We start from the raw sequence: 14,527 nt of genomic DNA, 5'->3' as shown, positions 1-14,527 counted from the left end.
TCGTGAAAAGAACTTTTGCGGTACACGTGGTTTCATCTAAAGAGTAAAGACTAAGGTAGATTTTATCCAAAAATAATAATAATAATAATAATCGCTGTTTTATTTTATTTTATTTTTTTTTTGCGAAGAAATTTGCGCTCCTCCGTCGCAACGGTGGCCACATTGTTAAGCATCAGAAAAGACGTCTGGAACTTTCTAGAAACCTGTCGTTTAGTCAAAACTTGACTGGCTTAGTTCGAGTTTTTTTTTTTTTTAATCTCATAGTTAGTGGTTTGCATATGTTGGAACATAAAAGAGTACTAAGTAAATATCATAACCGGGGAAAAGAGTTAACTAAGGAATCAGAAAAGAAAAAGGAAAAAGATTTATAGGACAACATGTAAAGAATGTTTTGTAATGAAGGGGAGGTGGTGTCATCTAGGGGAGGTTTGATGCCATATTAATCTGGGCAACAATGTGGCCTTCGTAGTTGATTCCTTCACTCACTCCATGCCAAGATTTCCTATTGGATCATTTCTGACCTAAAAAGAGCTGGGCATGCATCTGATTCTTTGGGGGGGGTGGTAGAAGAGCTCATGGTAAAAAGAAAGAAGCAAAGAACTCTATAGTGGAGAATAGAAAAGGTCTCTTTTATTGAAAAGAAGGGTGAAGAACTAAAGTGGTGCATGGCTAGTCAGCCATCAGGAACTGCCAAGATCACCAAATTCTACGCGAGATAGTGCCTTATCTGTTACTTTAGTTCTTTATCTTTTTAGTCTTAATTAGTGGCCATTAGTTCTGAGACAATTGCCAAGCGATGGTGGTAAGTTTCTATTCTTTAATGTTTGATGAGCTTATGGTAGTCTGTGATCCTCTTTAGTTATTTTTTCTGGAGCAGGAGAAGTTTGTTTGTTGGTTATAGTTTAATATTTTATGATGTCTAACGTGGTATATGTCATTAAATTTTACTTGGCAGGAGTATATTTTCGAGAAGAGAATGAGAAGTAACTAGTCATCAACTATATCTATTAATCTCATCTAGATTACAAGCTCCCCACAAGTCTCCAAAATAAAGATTTCAACTACTAGTCTTGTGCAACTTTTATTAGATACAATCACTCAGATATGCAAACGTTTCGAAAAAGAAAATTGAATTCGCAACCGAGATCATTTCATTAAGGACTTTGCAGTCTTCTTAGTTTGTGTATAAGCCTTCGACAAATTGGGCACACCTTGTTTTCCTCCTGAACTATCCTGCAACACCCCATAAAAGTTACAATCCATATATTTTTTATTTTCTGATATCTATCATGAGATACAAATTATACCTCAGTCCACAAGTGAAGCAAGTAGCACAATGTCCACAAGGTGTAAAGAAACAATCTCGCCTTGCATCGTAGCAGATCACACATATCTTGCCATCATACAAGTCCTCTGAAGAACAACACAAGCTTGATTCAGGATCCTCTTCAGTCGCACCATAAGTGCAGGGCATCTCTTTTCTTGCTACTATCGGTTCTGTTTCAGCTTCTGTAATTGTCTGATCTTGTCTTGTTTGTTGAGAATTATTACAAGCTCCAAGATGCTTCAAGATGAAATAAACAATAACTATCACAAATCCTGCAACAAAAAATGGCCATGACTAAGAGATCGAAGATCTACAAATGGGTCGATGGATTAGAAAATTTTATGCACCTGTGATGAAGAAATACACAATCAAACGTGCCGCGAAAGAAATCTCGATGTTCCAAACCTTGAGACGAACCTGGAAATGTACAATAAGTTCATCAAAAAAAATTATTTTTCTATGAGAAATTTTAGCAGTAATGAGCTTGATACTTCGTTGGTAAAACTTACGTCACCATCTGGTGTTGTTAGTACGTAATAGCGAGTTCCCAGTAACCTAAGATCGAGTTTGCACGGCCCGCTGCTTGTCGAACAAATTCTATTTGCTTTACTGGTATCATAAATCTTTGATGTAATGTTAAGCTCCATGGTCATCGCAACACTTCGAGGAGTTAAATTGACTAGCCCAAAATAATAACTATTGTCGTCAGGAACGGTGTACTCCGATATCCCACCACCTGAATAAATTAGCATAAATCTTTGTCATCCCTCCATTGCTGAATTACCACTAATTAGACAAAGATTCGTTGACTTAGAAAAGTACAGTCTGATGTGATTGCTCTAATATTGTAAAATTGTCATTCATCAAATATTTTATATAATAATGAGTAAATGCACCTCTGACTGATCTATGTATCATATGATTTGTTGAAAGAAAATAACATAACAAGAATTAAGAACAACAATATAAATATAATGTTGCTTACCTTCTTTAGAAGCACCCATAAAAGAATGGTTGTTTGTGTAGTACAATCTCTGGAACTCTTCCAGATTTTGTTCTCCTTTAGAAATAAATAAACCAAACGGTGAAACAGAACACAAGAAATTAATGGCAACTCAGAGGTAAAATTCAGCAAAAACAGAGTTAACTACCCTTGATCAAAACAATGATCACATCGTCATATCTCAAACCACTACCATCATCCACGTTCCATGAGATCGAAATCCTTGATCCCTCATTCAACCACATGGCAAACCCCTACAGAGAAGAGAAAATAAAAATTGGAAACTTTTCATACAATGATCACAGTGATATCTACTAGCTTGTCAACTAAGTAGTACCTTTCTTCCATAGCTGTCGACAAATAAGTTCTTTGAGACACTCCAGTTAGTCTCCAAACTAAGTTCAGGTTTCTCCTCGAATCCATGTAACACTACTCCTTGCTCTGCCTCACCCTTCACCTGAATTTGCTCGACAAATATTGAGCTCGCCGACATCATCCACGACGAGTTCGGGCCCAACGCCAGCCGCTTATTGCCGTAGTACCCATAGCGAAGGCTGAGAGCCACTGTGATTTAAGATTTGAAGAGCTTGGTTAATTAAGCAAGATGGCAACTTTAAGAGTAGCGAGTGACGATATATTTGAGAGGAGATGGTTAAATTTACGTGCCGCATAGCCATGCAAGAAGAGGGATGAGAGCTCGAGCACATCTGCGATGGTATCTGGGAGGAGGCATGCCGTGGTAGAGAGGTAGTCGATCCATTGTGTAATCCATGGGATGGGGATCGTAGAGAGAGATCTAGTGATCGAGAAGAGTTAAGCTGAAACATGGGAGGAGGAAGCTACCGTTCTTCCGGCTAGATGGACGTTAAGGTTGGGAAGACTAGTAATATCTGTTAACTGGGACCTACGTTGGAAGTTTGTGAAGACTAGTAGATGGACGTTAAGGTCTAACTACCGTTCTTCCGGCTAACAGACTTTTCCCCTTGATGATCTTACTAATTAATATCTTCTATATATTTGAGTAATATCGCATTAATATGGGGTATACAAACGAACTTAATTATCCTTCAGAATAGATGACATGAAATAAAGATGTATTAATTGAACTCTTGACTCTCTAAGGAAAATTAGTTCTGATAATACATTGGATAATTAATTAATCTAACAGTTTAAGTTGCTAACTAATAAACTATCTAATTGTATTAATGTGAAATTACTACGCCGGCCTCTGCTTTAGCATGTCACATTTTTGGGATGAAAGGAGGAAGTGGGATGATTCAAACACTTATTTTCCAATTAAATCGTTATTTATGATGAACATGATTTTTTTTTTTTTTTTGTTTGGGGGGATTCGTTTCTGCAATTATTGGATATTCCTACAATATAACGTTATTCGACCTTACAAGCAATCCCTTTGACTTTCGATAAAAATAATAAAAAAAAAAGCAATCCCTTTGGCATATTGACCCAGTTAACTATGAGGAGTTATTTACCTTAAAAAAAAACTATGAGGAGTTAGAGATATGTCGACATTTCACCTAGTCATCTACCCACATTTGACTGATAAAATTTTTCAAGAGTTATTTGACTTTCCGATGTTGACTTCTTGGACCACCGGAGAAGACGGCGACTTGAAGTTGGAAGCCGTACTTAACTCCCATTTTCAACTCTAATCACGCGTAAATGACGAAACGTGTACCTGATCTTGATTAATTTTACCATTTCCTCATGGGTATCATGCCTTGATTAATTGTGAATTCCTACCAACTGAACCGTTGACCATCACAATCCATTTGCTTGGAGTAAATCAAACTTTAGAAGTCAAGGCCCAATCCCGATCAGCAGTTACTTCAAATTAATACCCTGCACTGGCGCACACCTCCATACACATGCAGAAGCAATCAATGGCGCTCAACCTTGATTTCTTTGTCTCCAAGTTCTCTGACATGCTGATAATGTAATAATTTTGTGACAAATGATGGTAAAATCATTATAATGTAATAATTTTGAAATTTAAAAGACATCACTTTGAATAAGATATACTATTTATTTCTAGAATCTTATTAGTTAAAACTTAAAAATGAAGTGAATTAAAATCACTCAATGTGTATATGGAATGAACAATTGTGGTAAATGACAATAGATATAGTTCAAGTTTCAACTCATAAAATGCTCATATTCCAGGGGTTTATTGTGCAAAATTTCTCTTTACTAATATTATTGGTCATCAGGGGCATTACCGGAAAGTGAATTTAAGAGGTGCTTTGTCGGCGTGAGAGGGTGGGGGTGGGGGGGCGGGGGGGGGCTCGGGACTCTAGATTCGTCGTACGGGTCGTAAACTGGGAAGAGCTCGATGGGGTTGGCTAAGGCTTGACGAGATTTCCACCCCTTTCTTCTAGAAAGAAGAGAGCAAAGGCAAGGCTCCCGTTTCCACGGCAAGAAAAATATTAGGCTTTAATTATTAAACAAAAAATAAATCCCTTAATTCGTGTTATTTTGCTATTTAGTCTCTTTGCCAGCTAATTGATGTGATGTAGAAATATAAAACCCTTTTCGGTCCTTTTTCTTTCACATTGCTTAGGTTTTTTTTATTTTTTTTTATATATATATTGGAGTTTTTTTAACGACGAACTAGGTTGGCACTTGGCAGCCCTATTGAAGCCCGATTGTTATATTGGGCCGTTCGAGCCCGACATGCTTTAATGTGATCTGCCAACGATCTATGATGTCTCGCAAATGGACGGTCGTGATCCTACCAATGTACAAGTGACATCACAACGCCGGAACCAATGGTGGTTCGACGTTGTGATGTCACAAAATTATAAACTGAGAGACATCATGTACGACGCCGAGGACATCGTCGATGAGTGCCGAGTCAAGGCTGAAGAGCTTCGTAGCTGGGCGTCGTCGTCGTCGTCCGTGAGTACTACTATTACTGTCACTGAATTGGTATGCTAGTTGTTAATTGGTTTCTTTCTTTTATTAGCCATTAAGAGTAAGTAGTAGCCGAACTCCTTCAATGATAGAGTTGACTATTGTATAATTATTTGACAAGATTTTGTCATTTTGATTGAAAGTTGACCTCCTTCATTAATTTCCGCAACTTAAGTACTTGTTTGGTTTAAAACTAAGTCCCAAACTTAATTAGTGGCTCTTATTTTTTAGTTTTAATTTTTTTAAGAGTAAACATAGTTGGATATAAAAAAAATTATTTAGTTACTAAATCAAATTAAAAGTCCTTGAACCAATTTAGATTTTTTTTTTAAACTCAAAATAAACTGACCTAAAGTTTCGTATTTATTAAGACTTACACCAAGACAATTTACTAATTTAATTAGTCTTTTATATTTAAAACACCATGTTTAGTATGCGTTTTAACAATCAAACAAAAATTTATGATGGTTCGAAATATATTTTTAAAATAAACGGTCAAAATGAAACAAATTATCTTAACTAGTTCTCGATTATTATTATCAGGCACGTGATCGTTTAACTTTATCGCTTGCTAAAGTTCAATTTCGCCGTGAGATGGGGAGTAGAATCCAATACCTCAACCAACTCCTCGACGAGCTGTTTAAAGATAAATCCGAGCTCCAGCTGATCGCCGTCCCACCTCACGGTGATCTCGGAGGATCAAGTACTGGAATCACCCGTAGCACTTCACACGTGGCGGAACTCGACCTCGTCGGCGAGAGAATCGGCGACGATACACGGAGCTTGGTGGAGTTGCTGACGATTAGCGAGGAGAAGCCAAGAGGCACAAAGAAGACCAAAAAGAACCAATACTCCATCCTCGCCATCGTCGGGATGGGTGGTATAGGGAAGACTACCCTTGCTCAGAAAATTTTCAACGACGAGAGGCTACTAGATAGCTTTAGCAACCCGATATGGGTTTGCGTGTCGCAGGAATTCTCCGAGGTGGATCTACTACGAGCTGTAATAAAGCGCGCCGGAGGTGATCCCGGTGAAGATAGAGAGAAGGAGGATCTCGAGCCCATGCTAAGCCAACTGGTTAAGGACAAGAGATTCTTCTTAGTTTTGGACGACGTTTGGGACGCAAGGGTGTGGGAGGATTTGTTAAGGAAGCCTATGCGCAGTGCCTCGCCCGAGAGTCGCATCTTGCTGACGACGAGACACGAAGCCGTTGCGAACCGGATGGGAGCAACTCAACTCCACCACGTCGAGAAGTTGTCGGACAACGACGGCTGGTCGCTGGTCAGCAAGATGGTGTTTGAAGACGGAGAGGAAGGCGACATGGATGAATTGAAGGATGTCGGCATGCGCATCGTCAGAAAATGCGACGGCCTTCCTCTCGCGCTCAAGGCGATCGGGGGGTTCCTGAGGACGAAAAAGAAGAGGATACATGAGTGGGAGAAAGTGGTTAATAACTCAGCATGGTCTTGTAATTCTATGGAGCTTCCTGAAGAGGTATCGAGAGCCTTATACCTAAGTTATCAAGATCTACCTTCTCATCTCAAGCAGTGCTTCACATGCTTATCATTGATCTTGTCGGAAGATCGTACAATTAAAATAGGCTTCTTCGTTAGATTTTGCGCAGCTGAGGGTTTTGTAAAGCCAGAAGGGAGTAGTAGTAGCATGGCGTCGTTGGAAGACTTGGCAGAAGGGTATTGGCAAGAGCTCATTCGGAGGAGCATCCTACAGCCTAATCCTGGAGTCCACGATGGAGAGGTTTGTCGCATGCATGATCTCGTGCTAACTCTTTCTCGTCATCTCTCATCCAAGGAGTGTTTCTTTGGCAGCACAAAAGATCTTAGTACAATATCACTTACAAGATCGCCTTGGTCGTCGGTGAAAAAGCTACGCCGCTTAGCTATATTTGACGAGCCAGATGCAGACTCCTTACCTGACTTGATCATGCAGCAGACCACGCTGAGGACTCTTGTTCTCTACAACGTCCCATTTCTTAAAGCTCTTCCACTGGAGATCTTTGAGAAGCTTAGATTTTTGAGGACTCTAGTGATCCGTGGGACTAATCTTGGTCTTCTACCTGCATCCATAGGATGCCTCGTTCACCTACGTTTTCTTGGACTTTTTGGAGCCAAGATACGAGAGATACCGAAGAATATAGGTAATCTCAAGAATCTAGAGTACTTAGACCTTGAGAGCTGTACATACTTGGAGAGCCTTCCTCAGGAGATCACTACGTTGACAAATTTAAAATACCTCGACCTCCGAGATACGTCAATCGATCGATTGCCTGCTGGATTAGGGAAGCTACTGCAATTGAATACAATAACTGCCTTTGTAGTGAGTGGTAGCAACAAGCAAGGCAAGTCATGCACCTTGGGGGAGCTAAAATTTCTCAATAAACTCAAACACCTACGAGTGCTCAACTTGGAAAGGGTATCAAGCAAAGATGAAGCAAGAGCTGCTATGCTTGAAGCAAAATCTTGTCTACGATTTCTAACGTTAAGTTGTACGCCGCCGGGCATTTTCGACATGCAGCCCCTCCTCACGCCGTACCAAGAGGAGGAGATCAAGCGGATTGAGCAAGTCTTCGAAGAGCTCTGCTTGCCATCACGGGTAGAGCTACTTCACATGGAAGGGTACTATGGACGTAAGCTTCCAAGCTGGTTCATGGTAGCTTCTCTATTTCCTAACCTACGAATTTTAATCTTGCAGAGGTTCAATCTTTTAGATAGACTGCCAACTTTGGGGCTTCTTCCACAGCTGGACATCCTTAAAATTTCAGGTGCTAATGCAATCACTAGCATCGGATCTGAGTTTCTGTATGAAGGAAAAGGAGCGCATTATTCCTCCTCGTGTTGTTTTCCTAAGTTGACACGTCTCTTCTTCGAAAACATGCCCAATTGGGAGGAGTGGTTGTGGCTGCCGGACGACCACGGCGACGACATCCAGGAGCAAAGTAGTAAATTGCTTCTTCCTCGCCTCGAGGTTATCGGAATTATTCGATGTCCTAAGTTGAGGTGTCTACCAGATGGACTCCTGCACCATGCCACCTCTTTGAAGCAGCTAACTCTTGCTGCTTCCGGAAGCATAACAAAGATCAAGAACTTGCACAGTGTTCAGAAACTGGAGCTAGTGGGCAACTCAAGCTTGGTGGAAGTGTCAAACCTACCTCATCTCAGGCACCTAAAGGTTCAGGCTTGTAAGGAGTTGAGATCTGTGAGGAGTTTGGATGCCTTGAAGCAGTTGATGTTGAGTGATGTAGAGCCAGGTCAACCCCTTCCGAAGTGGTTGGTGGAAGTCGGCGGAGAAGAAGCGCGGTTTCCTTCTCTTACCAAGTTGTCTCTCAAGTCTCGCAATTATTTGCAAGGGATGCGAGATTGGCCTCTTTCTTGACCACATCACTTCTCGCTAATTGTTACTTTCGAGGCATTGCTGCAAACTAGCCAGGTCAAATCTTCAGCAAGGCAAGAAACTAAGCAATAGATGTTTGACTATTTCTAATCTGTCCATCTATTTAACATACGTCAACAGGATAACATTGACTTTATTGTCGTCTTGTTATCTTCCATCTGTTCTGACTTTTGACTGTGAACAAAACAAGAATCATTTTAGACTTCGTCGGACTGCACGACAAGATGGATTTATTTCATATAATTGCTCCTATCTAGCTAATAGTCAAATGTTTCTGACCCGAATTTTTAAATACAAGACATACCTACTAATCAAGGAGAATACTAGTTTAGTCATAATACGTTTCTAAATTTGTATATCGTTTGCATGTAGATGTATGGTTTTGTACACGTGCATATATGTTTGATTATACTTTTACAAATTTGCACGTAGGTATTTATGCAATTCGGATCCACTTAAATAAAAATAACTTTCCCAGAATAAATAATTATATCTTTGGAGCAAAGAGAGTTAAACATCGATACAATTACCATTTTATTTCCTCCTCTGCAAAGTGCTCCACACTTATTCGTCTTCCTGGGTTCGAACTCCAAACTGGAATGGGGGGGAAAAAATTCTCATTCCTCGATTCAATATCCCCCGCCGCAAGAAAGGTACGGCCCAGCCCCCACAACACTTCCCGAGCCTTTTCTATTTGTAGATCCCACCGTCTCCCACTTCCCGAGCGTTTCGAATTCATTCTTCTCTATCCCTTTCGGGGGATCAGGATTCTAACCAACCGGGTGTAGTATTAGGAATCATGATCGGATCGACTTCTCCCCCGGATCCAGAGATATCGATTTCTTGGAATTACTGTGATTTTAGATCATTGATGTATAGCTGAAGATAATTTGATACCATCCTGAGTAGATCTCTGGAAAATAAGCATTTAATTTTTCAGAAAATTAAGTATTTCTTCTCGTTATTTGATATTCCCTTGAAAGCAGCGATTATAATGGAGGCATTCTGATTACTAATATATTATCTTGTGTTATGGTATGCTTTGGATTCTTATATTATATAAAGTGAATTTGATTCGTTTTTTTCTTGAAAATTCTCAGGGCATAAACGGGAAAGAGTTAGAAGACCAAATGTTTATTAGTTAGTGTAGTTGCTCATAGGAATCTATTTATATTATTGATTCCATATAAAGATTGCGTAACTTTTTATACGGCGCCTTCAGATAAGTCGTCTAGTATGAAGACACATGAACGAGCTGCCAATTTAGCTCTTGCAGGTATTTTTTATTTCACTATTGTTGTCTAACAGTTGTATTTGGTCAATAGAAAAGAACTTGAATTGATGCAGTTGGATTTGTGTTTGCTCACAGGCCTAACTTTTGCGCCACTTATCTTGAAAGTGCATTGCAATTTGAATGTAATCATGACAGCATGCCTAACTGTTTATGTTGGTTCTTATCGATCAGTCAAACCAACTCCACCATCAGTGAGTATTACACAGTGACTTGGCTTCATGTTGTTTTTCTTTCTTAGAATGCTGAGCATGATAGTGTTTATGCTACCAGTGACAAGCACTTCTACAACTTCTAACTAATGCAGGAGACTATGTCAAATGAGCATGCTATGCGCTTTCCTTTAGTGGGGAGTGCTGTGCTCCTGTCACTGTTTCTTCTCTTCAAGTTTGTATCAAAAGATTTGGTTAACACTGTGCTGACGTGTTACTTCATTTTTCTTGGAATCATTGCACTCTTGTATGTCCTTACTCCGTCTCTATTCTGAATATTGACTCTACACTGAGAATCATCGTAGCTTGTACTTTAATTGATTTGAATGCTCTTGCTAATTTCTTATTCCTTTCATGTGCAGTGCAACCTTGTTACCTTCTATTAAGCGTTTTCATCCAATGTAAGTATGCTCCTGTTCTTTTTTTTAAAAAAAAATCCTTTATTTGTTATTGAGAACAGATTGTTTTCCTTTTGATGACCTTAATATTGTCTAATATTATGGTGTGCTCATCTATTTATTCAGATGAATCAGAATTCTCGTTTTTTTTCCAAATTCCTTCTAGATCAAGTTCACTAGATTTCCTAGTTATTGCATCCTGCTAATTTGTGGTCATTTGGTTCTGAATGATGCTTAGGTATATTATTTCATTGCATGCAGCTGCTTCAGTGGAATTCACGAAGTCACATTTTTCTGTGTATGGTATGCTACAAAGAAGCATTGACTCGGAAACAATGTTCTGGGCATTGCATTTGCCATTCAGGTTTTCTTGTGACTCCAGATTTATGAATCTATTGAAACTGATGCTCTCTGCTTTCTTATTATTTGCCATTATCATTTCTGGGACTTGATCAACATTTTTCAAAGTTCATTTAAATTTGGGATATGTGTGAGGTATTTGATTTGAGCATCCAAAATATCAGATGCTTCATATTCCTCTTGTAAGTCTTCTGAAAAATGAACCTCCTGCTCATATTGTCACTTGTTTCCTTCACAAGTCACAACTTTAGCATTTGTTTTAATATCTTTAGTGTAATTCTACATTTACTTATACAAAATACAAATGCACTTTGTGCTGTCAACTTTATTTTAGATACTTTACTGTTTTGATTCTTGGAAATTATTTGTCAAAGCCCATTATTTCATCTTGTAGGGAATTGAGATGCTATCACTGGGATCATTCAAAATTGGTGCTATTCTTCTGGTATGCTAAATTCTGAAGTTTTTGACCTCCTTATCATCTACTTTGGATAATATACAAGTATCATCTTTGGAAAAAAAAATTGTTAGAAGACTCGAAGATGCATAAAAACTTATAAAGTACCAAACAGTAACATCTCGGGTAATGAGCTAGAGTGACAAGATAAGGTTGCATGCAACAATGTTAATGTGACATAAATGGTAAAGTCAGCTAAAATAATCAGTTGACTTTAAGCCACTAAAACATGTGATCTGAATGGAAACCAGTGGCCTGCATCTCATGATATCACCATTTGTCACTAGGGTTCTGACTGCCTACTAATCATGTCACATGAAATGATGGTGTCACATCAAACACGTTGTATTCTGTGTTTCTTGTTTTTTTTTATCTCAGTTGTTTCATCACAAATATGCTTGTGTCATAATATTGAGATTGTCATTCTTGTATATGATAATTTGCAAGTATTCCGATGATTCCTCATGAATGAAATGGAATTTCCTATTTTTTCGACAATCTTTGCATAGTTCTAAACTTCTAATGAGCAATGAACTATGTCTTTTCAATATACAGGCCGGACTGTTTATGTATGATATTTTATGGGTATTCTTTACTCCGGTGCTGGTTAGTGTTGCTAAATCATTTGATGCTCCTATAAAGGTCAGTTATTCCGTTTATTAGCTTTAGTCTCTTGACTCTCTTCTGCTTACCCCAACTCTGCAGTATCTATTTTTCATCATTATCCAGGTTGAGATTTCATGTTCTATTTTACTAGTTACTTGCCATCTTCTTTTCAGCTTCTATTTCCAACTTCAGATCCTTCACGTCCATTCTCTATGCTTGGACTTGGTGATATTGTAATACTGGTGAGTTGAATACTTGGAGAATGAATTGAACCACATCTGATATTGAATTTTATTTTTGAAAGTTTATATTGGTAGTTTTGAATCTCTTGGTCTATGACGCTAATAATATTCGATGTCTTGTATGACTGGGAGCGGAAAGTTTATATTGGTAGTTCTTTACTGATAACTCGTTATCCAACGGCCAGAGGAGACTTCTCTAGTGATATGGTAGATTTAAATTAATGAGGGCGGCCTACTAGAATCTTAGCCGTATGGATAAATCATGGAGTGTATCATGGTAGAAACTAGTCATGGTTATGTTTGTAGATAAATCAGACAAGTTTTCATATGGCTATTTCTTTTACCACATATATATCTTGACAGATAAGAGTTCATGTAGAGAACTTTAGTTGCTGATGCATCAGATTCTGTTGACTGGCTTGGCTGATTGCAGGTGTCTGAACTTGAAAAATCTTAGCCTTTCTGGAAATGCAAATAATTTTCTGTTATATAAATTGATATCGCTCGCTATGTTTCAGGAATTTTTGTAGCATTGGCTTTCCGTTTTGATGTGTCAAGAGGGAAACAGTATCGTTACTTTAATAGTGCATTTGCTGGGTACACATTGGGACTGATCCTCACGATTGTTGTAATGAATTGGTTTAATCCTGCACAGGTGATTTCTTCTGCTTGCATTAAATTCAACTGGTAATTGTGCAGACTATTTGTCGTCCTCCATTTTTGCCCATTCTCTTTGTTGCTGATGTTGGAATTTCAGCCTGCGCTTCTATACATAGTACCTGGTGTTGTTGGTTTTGTGGCTGTTCACTCCTTGTGGAATGGGGAAGTAAAACCGGTTAGTTTATCTATTGCGAGAATGTTATACAGTTGATATGCATACATTGTTCTAAGTGTTATTTTCTATATTTTCCTAGTTTATTTTCGGGTAATTAAACCTCTTTCTTGTTGGGAAAAATTTAATATGCTGTAGAAGTTGCTATGTCACTGGTAAAATAGGTAGAAAACCTCAGATTGTTGACCAGAATAGCTCAATCCCTGAACGAATTATGTCCTATTTTTTTCTTTAAATAAATGCATTAGGCCTTATGGGCAGTTGCATTGCATTTAATATTTGGAGTATTTGGTAGAGTGTACCAATGGTTTACTTGATGAAAGCATGTAATATAGAACCTCAGTATTTCCTAATAATGCATTGTGCATACAGCACTGAATTTCTTGACCCCTTATTCTGCTTCTTTTCTTTCTTGCTTGCTTCTAACTCTGATTTCATGCATTCTCAGCTGTTGGAGTATGACGAGGCTAAAGAAGCTAATGATGATTCAGCTAGCAGTTCTGCCTCACAAGATTCAGATGCCAAACTTAGCAAGAAAGTGGAGTAGTGATCAAGGTTTCAACCTGTAGAGAACTTCATATTGATGCCATCACAGAATTTTGGACCTTGGCATGTGAATTTTCAACAACACTAACTTAGGAATCTACTGAAATGTTTACAAGACGTACGAGATACATGGGAATTTATCTGCATTTTTCCAAACTCTTGGACTATGAATACAATATAAACTGAAGTAATATGTCCCTATTGGGCGGAAAAAGGCCAAGATCTTGTTTTGGATCCATCAGATAATGTTTTTCCACAGCAGTAATTCTATTTTGGACAGATTGAAGAAGGGTTTTTGTGTGTATACCCTTCAAAAATCTCTTATAATAACTTGAAGAGTAGAACGCAAAAATCATAGATTTCAAGGGTATATATATAGAGTGATGATTCCATACTAATCAATTAGTTATTGAAAATAATTTTCATCCTTCATAAATTAAAGGGTATATAAGATATTTTACATATATGACTAGATTAATTGATAAAAAGATTAGAATTTAAGTATTTTCTTATTGCTTATTTTTATAACTGTTTTCTTAATAATAGAACTGTCAACTTCTACCAATTTATTATTATTTTTATTTTTTATAAAAAAATAGATAGCTAAGAGAGAAATAAAATATGACTAATTTACCCTTACAATTTAGAAAAGTGATATATATATATATATATATATATATATATATATATAATTTAGAAGGGCATACATGCAAATAAGGAAAATTGGAGGTGGTATAAGTAAAAGCCTCACTGAAATAAAAAGACGTACTCTAAGCCCAAACACGGCCCATTTCTCTAAGAGGCGAGCCTGCTAGATCTGTGGCCCATAATAAACTACAGATAGCGGAGTTGGGCCTTTGATTTCTGTCCAAGTGGCAAAGATTAGAGAACTTTCTCTCTCTCTCTCTCTC

The 14,527-nt window shown here is 38.1% G+C and overlaps 2 protein-coding genes and 1 pseudogene across 3 annotated transcripts; 2 read left to right on the top strand and 1 right to left on the bottom strand.

Moving 5' to 3' along the window:
- Nucleotides 1-977: 977 nt before the first annotated feature.
- LOC140796335 (E3 ubiquitin-protein ligase APD2-like) lies at nucleotides 978-3,241 on the bottom strand. 2 transcript variants are annotated; one of them, XM_073149326.1, is made up of 8 exons: nucleotides 2,997-3,241; nucleotides 2,668-2,894; nucleotides 2,479-2,584; nucleotides 2,313-2,387; nucleotides 1,837-2,063; nucleotides 1,675-1,744; nucleotides 1,308-1,599; nucleotides 978-1,233 (listed from the first exon to the last, which is right to left on the bottom strand). In XM_073149326.1, the coding sequence occupies exons 1-8, from the start codon at nucleotides 3,100-3,102 to the stop codon at nucleotides 1,155-1,157; spliced, it is 1,182 nt and encodes a 393-aa protein (XP_073005427.1). In that variant the 5' UTR covers nucleotides 3,103-3,241; the 3' UTR covers nucleotides 978-1,154. The 2 variants fall into 2 exon arrangements, with proteins under 2 accessions (XP_073005427.1, XP_073005428.1); XM_073149327.1 differs by having other exon boundaries at nucleotides 2,993-3,185.
- Nucleotides 3,242-5,066: 1,825 nt separating this feature from the next.
- On the top strand, nucleotides 5,067-8,654 carry LOC140796423 (putative disease resistance RPP13-like protein 1). The gene is made up of 2 exons (XM_073149460.1): nucleotides 5,067-5,279; nucleotides 5,808-8,654. The coding sequence occupies exons 1-2, from the start codon at nucleotides 5,067-5,069 to the stop codon at nucleotides 8,652-8,654; spliced, it is 3,060 nt and encodes a 1,019-aa protein (XP_073005561.1).
- A 541-nt stretch (nucleotides 8,655-9,195) lies between these two features.
- On the top strand, nucleotides 9,196-13,830 carry LOC140796638 (signal peptide peptidase 1-like; annotated as a pseudogene).
- The last annotated feature ends 697 nt before the right edge of the window (nucleotides 13,831-14,527 follow it).

This window comes from Typha latifolia, chromosome 10 (assembly GCF_019914945.1).
Source record: "Typha latifolia isolate L0001 chromosome 10, TyphaL0001v2, whole genome shotgun sequence".
Taxonomy (NCBI): domain Eukaryota; kingdom Viridiplantae; phylum Streptophyta; class Magnoliopsida; order Poales; family Typhaceae; genus Typha; species Typha latifolia.
Note: the sequence above shows the minus strand (reverse complement) of the source record. Positions and strands in the feature narration are given on the sequence as shown.